We start from the raw sequence: 9,133 nt of genomic DNA, 5'->3' as shown, positions 1-9,133 counted from the left end.
CTCTTGTCCCACACCTGGTAGAGCCAGGGCTTCAACCAACACCTCAGCACAGCCTCAGGCGCCCTCTTGTGGACAGAGTGAGTATGACCACAGATATTTCTCTCACTCTCAGACTAGAGCTTGAAACGGGTCCAAAAACTTCAGCCTGACCCTGCATGAGCCCGCATTCTATTCAGCCTGAGTCTGACCTGAGCCCGCGTGTTGCAGCATTTTGGAAGCTGAACCTGGTTTGACCCTGACTTTTAATAAGTGCATCAGTGCAGTAGACACGCCGTAGTTTGGGGTATCGCTGATGTTCTGTTCAGAAAAGGTGTGATTGATGTCTGGATGAGATCAGTTGATGGTGCACAGCGGCAGGCTTGTGCATTATACTGTCATAACGCTGATGCTCCTGTTTCACGGCTCCCATACTTAAGCAGGGCATCACAGAATTCACATTTTACGAACCCCACGCTTTCATCTGCAGCTCGATAAAAAACCGTGTGAAAGTTTGTCCAGACCTGGGATTCTCCATTCGATGGCTGCTGCCTCACATCATTCTCCCCTGACTATAACTTCTTTCTCCCCGGCTCTGAGGCGTCCATTCTGTCACTCACAGAGCTCAGCTTAGACTCGCTGGCCTACAACTGCCATCCAGCTCACACAGCGCTCTGTGCTCAAAATATAAAGGCCCAGCTACAAAGAGCAAAACCCCAACCAGCCCAATAGAAACAGGCAGAATTAGGACCCAAACTGACTCAAACCCTCGGGTACTGTTCCAGTTTTATCAGGCTCAGGTGAAAATTACAAACTCACTCTCAGAGTTCATAGCACTTGCAGGGTAGTTAGCTAATCAGTATATCAGATCAGCTCATGTGAGTTTGAACTGAACCCAAACCCAGCGTATGAGTGGCGTGTTTGCCTCTGTCTGTGTTCATACTGCCCTAGAGGAGGAGACTTACCTCATCACACACCTGGGAGACACACTGGTGACGGGTCAGAAAAAGAGCAGCACTCTGGAGTGATTCCACTGGTGGATTTATTACACCTCAAATGATTACACACAAACCCAGATACTTACACTACCACCGTATAGCACAGTTATTACTCAGTGATAACATCAGGAAGTTATGTGAAAAGAAATTAGACACTTCTCATGGAAACACTACAGAACGTTTCAAATAAAATAATATTTTGTTGATGCTGTTTGACCGGCAAATATTTTAATGAATCCTGCTCAGATGTGATGGAATGCAGTTCTTTTAACCTGATTTTTACTGCAACATCATGAGATTTCAAAGTTACATTCATCATGAACTGCTGCAGAAATGGATCTATGTTTTGTAAATGATTCAATAAAATATTGTAAAAGATATTATCTGAAAATATACTCATTAATCTTGTCAAAGTGAAAGAAGCAGTCTGTTCACCTGATTCGTGCCCACAAACCACAGCACTATTCCACTCTTACAGACACCTTCAGAGGAACGATCTGCAGAAAACCAGGACGGAAGAATGGAAACACTCTCTCAGTGAAGGAGTGTTTAAAAGTGTAGAGAGGAGTGTTGTCACTGGGGTCAGAGAATGACACCTCCCCCCTGTCCCAGTCCAGCTGCACTCTGACCCTCTGGAGTTCCCTCTGCACAGTGAGGGCTGTATGTGGGGAGGTCAGGGCTTCATAACGACGAAAGCCCCGCCATATACTCCACACTCCTCCTGCTGGGCTCAGATACACGGGCCCTTTCCTGCTGACGGACTCTTTAGCCACACCCACCGCCCAGTAATCTACATCCCCCACCTCTACATCCCAGCAGTGTCTCCCTGAGCTGAATCCCTCAGAGCCCAGCACACACAGCCCCATATCAAATCTCTCTGGATTATCGGGAACCTGCTGACTCTCACCACAGACTTCCACACTGGTCAGATCCTCATACAGTGAGAGTCTGGGATGTGCTGTGTTTGGGTCCAGAATCACAGGAGCTGAAGGGACAGAGAATGAGACGTCAGCACTGATCTGCACAAAGGAAAACCATCAAATACAATGTGCTCATAATGACATAAACTGGGTTTTAATAAACTACCATTATAGTCTGAGACACATGTGGGAGAGAAGCACCAGAACTAAAAGCTAATAATATATTAATAACTTCCATGTTGCATAATCATTGTAAGAGGGTGCCAAGCCTGTTCTTCGCCTAAAATACATTATCACTCTTAAAGCAGCATTTTATTATGAGAATCAGTGAGATTAAGGACTGGTGCTCAGTCTCTTCACTCCAGGGCTCTTATGCAGACAGGACCAATATGACTCTGACTGGCTTCATCAGCTTGTGGAAAGGATGCTGAAGATTCCCCCTGTACAGTGACAACACAGAGCTCCCTGCCTCCAGTACTCACTGTATTGAACAATCACCAGCATCTTCTCCCACACTCTGTACTTCAGATTGCCCAGGTGTTCGGCCACATCAATCAGCGCTCCTGAGACCTTCTCTGGATCCGCCAGTGTGCACTGGGCTCTGCAATAATATTCAGGAGTCACTTGTGCTGTGGGCGTGGCTTCATTACCATAGAAGATTATCAGCAGCAGCATCAGATCTTCATTCTATAAGAAAATGGCTCCATCCCTCCCAGCGTTCTGCCACACAGCCCCACTGGCTGCCAGATATGAGCCCGACCCCACTGAGGGACACACACTCACAAGAGCATGCAAGGAAAAGATAATTATTTACCCATTATTTGTACGATGATTATAATGATGTTTATCATTATAATTAACATGATACACAGACAATCATTGTATAATTAAATCAGATAACTAATTTAGGTATGAATGTAACATTCTTTTTTTTATTTTTCCATCTAGTCCCATTTCACTCATTATTCATGAAATGCTACAGTACTAGTGATCTACCCCTCATATTTATACTGAAGAGAGGAAGGAAGAGAGGATTAAAAGATTGAATCGAGAATAAGGCAGGAGTTTACATACCGTTTCTCCATGTCTTTGTAGCTCTGAAATAAGTGAATAAGAGTTTATCACTATAATCAATACGCAGACTATTTAAACTGTATCAATGCAATATGTTCCAATATGAGTATACACCTGGGCAAAAAAGATTGGCCAAGCCCAAAATGGTAAAATATTAAGCTTTTAATGGTCTTAACAACAAATCAATGGTCAGGAAATTATTAAGAATTAAACAAATGCACTCCTGAGACCTCCTGTGCCATCATTTACTTTTGCTGCAGTGAACTGTTTGGGGAAAAGCTAGAAACAGGGAAATTCACTTATATAGTCTTCTTGTACGCAAAGGTTAAATCATGATAATGATTCAAATGTTTGATGTAAAAGTCAAACTAACACATGTCTGCGTGTACAAATTTTTTTTCATTATTTGGTTATCTGCCACACCTGATGCAGCCCATCAAGGGCCTGATAACAAGCTCAGAAATGGAACCAGGATTGATAGAGCAGAGAGAGATCTACAGCATGCAGTGTTGTGAGCAATGTTCCCTCTAAGCTGCGCGCGTGCGCAATCGCGCACTGCCCGCACATTCTCAGCGCACAAGAAAATCTATCCAGCGCATAAACAACATCAACATAACGTATTAATTCATATCTAATATTAGACCTAATCTAATCTAATTAATTCGCCCAATAATATTGTTTTTTTGTTTCTCACTCAGTGAGTGACAGGTGTCCAGCCAATGATACGATACGGTTCACTTACGGTACGAAGCCAATCATGGCATTGACGGTGCTTGCGTCTGGGCCCTGCCTATATGCGCCGTGCAGGTTAGCTAGCAGGTTAATAGATGCTAATACAAACCCCGCATCATGGCGAAACGAACAGGCAACGACACATCCACTCAGCAAGCCACAGTAAAAAAGAAATGCAGTTCTTTTAAGATGGAATGGCTGTCGGAGTATGTGCAAATTGAAGAAAAAGCGGTGAAATTGGGTGAGATTTTTTCTTTTTCAAGTGAGAAAGGTCTACTCTGCAAAACATGCAGCGATGCCAAAGTAGCAAGTGAGTTTTCAGAGGGAAAAATGTGGACTGAATGGAAGCTGGACTATCTCAAGCGTCACGTTCAGCATAAAAGTCATTTAAAAGCTGTCGAAACTGTACGAAGACTCAAGATGGGACAGGGGATTGGTACATTATTGCGGGAGAGCGCAAAAGAGCGAGAGAAAAGGAACGAGCTGTCACACAAAACAAAATCGGACCCTGAACAAGTTAAAGACCAGCTGATGCGCATAAAGTCAAAGCAAGAAGCAGACGAAGCCATCAACCTGGACAAAGTGTACAACCATTGGAGAAGTGAGAAGGACAGACGTGAAAAATAAGGTAAAATTTAAGTCAGATTTGTGCATATTCTAGTGACGGTTATTAAGATTTTGTCTTTATGGATATTAATCATTAAATGTTGTTACTATTAGATCATTTATGGGTAGTAGAAATGCCAAGAAAAACTGTGTAATTAGATATTTTACAGACAAAGTGTTACAGGAATTTGCACTGTATCACAAGCTACAGCACAAGTCATTGTGCAAAATGTGAATGTTTTAATGTAAGCAAAATGTTATGTCTGAAAGGTGTATATGTCTCATATCTTCCAGAACAGGACCCTCAGCCAGGCAAAGCAGGACTCTTCCCATGGCCAAAGCAGGACTCTCACATACTGTATAACATCTACACATCCCATTTTTCAGATTTTTGTCTTTTTTTAAGTGGACCAAATTACTTATTTAAAAATAAAGCGTGCATATCTAATGTTGCTCACAGTAGTCCTCAGTTTGCTCAGGGAGCTTGTGTGTATGCCCAGATACATGAAAAATTAGAGGGAACATTGGTTGTGAGACCTACATTAAAGGAGCGAGATAATATGCTCCAAAAAAAGCAAAATATCATGCAGAGGTTGCTGTCAGAAACCGCATAGCTGGTCTTCATCAGGCCAACTGCAGCTATTCTGAAATTTTCAAGACCCTAAAGGCAGAGGTAATCCCTATTTCTCTATCAGCTATTGAGAGAATAGGTCAACGCTTTGAAACAACAGGTAATGTTGCCAGAAAGAAAGAAACTGGAAGGCCCAAAGCCTCATCATGCAAGGATGACCACCTGCTGAAATTTACAGTTCTCAAAGACAGGAAAGAAGCTTACAAAAACTGACAGCAGAATTCAAGACCTCAGAAAACAAACTAACCGGGAAACATTTTCCAACTACTAATCAACTGTTTGAAGCCATCAACATTGAATGAAACAACATTGACTCTTCTTTTTTGTAAAAAGCTGTCCGCAGGTTTACCCACAAGGCTGAAACATTTAAAGAAATCAGGGGAAAAGCTATCCCATACTAAGTTACTTTATCTATTTGTTTAATTCTTGCTAATTTCCTGACCAATGAGTGGTTGTTAAGACCATTAAAAGCTTAATATTTCATTTTGTTTTTTTGCCTAGGAGTGTATATTGACAAACATGTTTTATGTGTGATTTTGACACATGACTTACCTGCAGGAATGAGATGTCTTCAGCTCCCAGCTCCTGTTCTATGGCTCTGATTTGTTCTGAAAGGGATGATATCACTTCTGTCATCTTCTCAATTTTCTCCTTCATCATCTGACTCTTCTGCTCCTCTTCCTCCGTCAGTGCAGTGATCCTAGCTGCCTCTTCATCTTTTAGGAACTGCTGAAGTTTCTCAAACTCCATCTTTATCCATCTCTCAGTGCGCTGGGCCTGGTTCTGGTATAAACATTATTCACCATCATTTCAGCACAATCCAGCGCTGCATTTTCAACACTGTGATTTAAAGGCCTCAGTACAGTACCTTGATGTGCTCTGCTGTTTGATCACAGACTAGTTTCACTGCATTAAAGGCTTTAAGCTTCTCCTGCAGTGGAGCTAGTGCAGTCCTGAGATTCTCCTGGAAAGAATTGACAGAGTCCATACTTTACTGAGAACACAGACTGACAGTAAACTTCACTGCCTATATAGACAGCCCAAGAGCAGAAAGTATCCAAACCAAAAGCTATGGTTTTCACTGCATGGATGTGATCATGTTATGTAGACAAACGCTGGACAACAAAATATGTGTTTGAGCTGGCGATAAAATTTCTAAGTAATATAAGTTAGAATGGTCAATTATGAAGGCATTAAGTAAAACATACAGAAAAGTGTAATATTTTTTTTTTTACACAAACAGTAATCATTTCTTCATTTTTATTCTGTGCTGATGTTACATTTATTACAGACAATATTTATTATGCCAAAAAGAGAAGTAGTCGCAAAATATTGCATTAATTGTCAAAAGCTTTTTATAAACGCAGTTTATCCATAATCTGTGCCAGGGCTGTAGCTATCATTTTCATATCAGTGACATAATTAAAATGAAAAAATTGTTAAAGTTTATTGTTATTCATCTCATTACAGATGGGTGTAAGAAAAAGAAGAAAATACATTAGCCCAGGGACCACAGTGCAGTATAAGAACAGCCATAAGCAATTAAAAATAAGAATTAATCCAGGAATGAAAATTATAACAAAGAAAAAAGGCACTGAACAATACTTAATGGACAATTAATCATCATTCCTGTAAATATGCATGGAATCATTCGGTTAAAAATGCATAAAAACGTGCGTTCAAAACTAGTAGTTAAAAATACATGAAATCCTGACTGGCAACCCGCTCCCCTACTCACATTTTACAGGACTTGTCAGTTTAAGGGTTCACTCAAGTGTTGGCAGCGTTTACTTTACAAAATGGATGTTAGAAAATATCTCAAAGCTCTACCTGCCCCATCCACAACAGGACAGAGTTAAGAATTTACTGGATCTTCTCATTCACACGCAGAACCACCGATACGTGCCAAAGCTACAGCGTCTGGATCTACAACCTCAAATGAAGTCAGTGACACTGCTGGTCTTGCTATGCAACTCGATCCAGCTAATTCAGCTAATGACATCAGCTCCCCTCCAGCTTCACTAGCTAGCAGGAGCACATCAGGTTCCAGCAGCACTACATTTGGACCAGACCCTCCACTGCAAACTCCACCAGAGGATTTTAGAAAAACCTGACCAGGTGAAAGAGGACAAGTATCTAAGCCTCATTTTTAGTAGGAAAATGCTCTTTTGTAAGTGACTGGGGTCACAGGAGAGACTGACTGGTATACACAGTAAAAGCAGATGCAGTTTCTGTTTCCCTTCAGATAATTGTGTTCCAAAACTGATTCAACGTTTAAAGTGAAGGGACATTGCAGCTGGAAGCACGCTGTTGGATATAATAAAGGCTTTCATAAACATGCAAACTCCAAAGAGCATCTGACATGCGAGGCCGTTTGGAGGGATCAAGAGAAACGCTCTGAAACAGACACAAAAATTTCCAGAAGTTGAGTAACACAGAGCAGCCTTCTAGAAATCAATATTACATGGTATCCATAATTGATATTTTGGTAGTCCTGGTCACAAACCAGTTACCTTTGTTAGCTAGACTGGATGCATTCTGATAGCATGTTAGACTGGGGGAGTGGACCTTTCCTCTAAGTTGAGTACATGATCTGAAAGGACCTACAGTTGACCGAAGTCATAAAATCAGCATCTCACAAGTCAACCTACATGGCATCCATAATTGATATTTTAGAAGTTCGAATATAACACTGCCATCTAGACCCATGTAAAAATCAGTGCCCTCCCAGTAAAAAAAGTTCCTCCTCTGATTGACGTCTGATGCTGGCTTTGCCCCGCCTCTTGCCTCTCTCTGTTAGTCATGTGACACATAGTATGGAGCTCAAACTGCAGTCATGCCTGATAACTAGGGTCACTTTATACAGTTCTTTTATTAAATCCAAATAATTTATATTGTATTATATTCTTACAAGCCATACAAAATTAGGTAAAATGTGAAATATGTTATCTGACAATTACCTTACACTCTTCTGCAGCCTCCTTTACTGGTCGCATTTTGTGGTTTTCATGGTTTTTTGAAGTTTGGCAGATAACACAGACAGGTATTTGATCCACCAAACAGAAGAGTTTGAGTTTCTCACTGTGCAGACTGCAGAGCACTTCAGATCCTGCTTTAGCTCTCTGACTTATCTCCTTTAAGAACGCCTCACAGGTATTCCTCAGAGACAGGTTACGAGGGGGTTCATCCTTAGAAGATCTTCTCCTGCAAACTGGGCACTCCCGAGATCCCTTCTGTTCCCAGTACTGCTGCAGACAGGCCTTACAGAAGCTGTGACTGCAACTCAGGACAACAGGATCCCCGAAGATTTCAGAGCACACAGGACAGGAGAGCTCCTCTTCCAGGAGAGAAGATCCAGACGCCATTCTGTCTCAGTTTGTTCTGGACTCAGTAATAACTTCTGCTGAATACAGTAGTTTAGTTTCAGTTTTACCTACTGAAACTTATACAAACTGCAGCTAAGAAGCACTGTTTATAAAGATCACTTTAATATCTCTGCCTTCTCAATCTTGGCTATTTCGCTTCCATCTTCAGTATATTTTCAGAAAATTCTTGTTTCCTGAAAAATGTATTTTGAAATCATATCCTGTTTAAGATCCTGTTTGTAACCAAACCTTCCGAGTGTGAGACACTCGCCCAGTCCCAAACAGCCCTCTGGAGTCCTGGACTGTGGACTCACAGACTTCAGTGGCGTATTTCCGGGGACAGGTGAGTCCACAGGTGAGGGGAATATAAAGGGAAATACGGGGCAAGCGTTCTGATATCAGTCAGCACGTGACACATTGCTGAGAGACGGAGACACTGCCATACTCTAATTTATATGCCAAGAGCAGAAGAGGTGAGTCATCAGCACTTAGGAACAGTAACCAGCCGGGTGGGGGGGGGTGGGGGAGGGGGGGGAGGGGGTGCTGACAACACGGGCAGCCCCACTCAGGATAATCTCGGTGACCAAGTGAGGTGCGAGTTGGGACGCACAGCAGAGTCCATCAACGTCCTTCAGGAGATGCGTCTGATCGGTTAAACAATGGGCCTCATTCACAAAACTCTTCTTAAATTATTCTTACTTTTGTTGTTCAAAATGTTCCAATGAAAAAACAATATAGGATTTATGACACATGTGCAGACCATTTTTTTGTGCATGTCCTAGGTGTATGAGATGATGAATGCTGGCTGTTTGTATATTTTACGCATAATCC

At 41.8% G+C, this 9,133-nt stretch overlaps 1 protein-coding gene and 1 long non-coding RNA gene across 2 annotated transcripts; one reads left to right on the top strand and one right to left on the bottom strand.

Annotated features, from left to right (window-relative positions):
* Positions 1–1,001: 1,001 nt before the first annotated feature.
* LOC135246979 (E3 ubiquitin-protein ligase TRIM35-like) lies at positions 1,002–8,810 on the bottom strand. Its single transcript, XM_064320252.1, has 6 exons — positions 7,898–8,810; positions 5,806–5,901; positions 5,490–5,720; positions 2,969–2,991; positions 2,377–2,495; positions 1,002–1,959 (listed from the first exon to the last, which is right to left on the bottom strand). Exons 1-6 carry the CDS (start codon positions 8,300–8,302, stop codon positions 1,436–1,438), a joined length of 1,398 nt encoding a protein of 465 aa, XP_064176322.1. The 5' UTR covers positions 8,303–8,810; the 3' UTR covers positions 1,002–1,435.
* LOC135246981 (uncharacterized) lies at positions 3,479–4,759 on the top strand. Its single transcript, XR_010328042.1, has 2 exons — positions 3,479–4,328; positions 4,601–4,759. It is a non-coding gene; the product is annotated as an uncharacterized LOC135246981 (long non-coding RNA).
* Positions 8,811–9,133: the final 323 nt, after the last annotated feature.

Source organism: Anguilla rostrata, unplaced genomic scaffold, assembly GCF_018555375.3.
Source record: "Anguilla rostrata isolate EN2019 unplaced genomic scaffold, ASM1855537v3 scaf1000, whole genome shotgun sequence".
In the NCBI taxonomy this organism is placed as follows: Eukaryota; Metazoa; Chordata; class Actinopteri; order Anguilliformes; family Anguillidae; genus Anguilla; species Anguilla rostrata.
The sequence above is the reverse complement of the archived record's forward strand: the minus strand, read 5'-3'. Positions and strand labels throughout refer to the sequence as shown.

Excerpts from the sequence above, each read along its gene's own strand:
- LOC135246979 (XM_064320252.1), bottom strand. The coding sequence starts at position 8,302 with ATGGCGTCTGGATCTTCTCTCCTGGAAGAGGAGCTCTCCTGTCCTGTG. Across the intron at positions 5,902-7,897 it reads AGGCTGCAGAAGAGTGTAAG|GAGAATCTCAGGACTGCACT; the intron begins GTAATTGTCAGA and ends AATTCTTTCCAG. Across the intron at positions 2,496-2,968 it reads TACAAAGACATGGAGAAACG|AGCCCAGTGCACACTGGCGG; the intron begins GTATGTAAACTC and ends ATATTATTGCAG.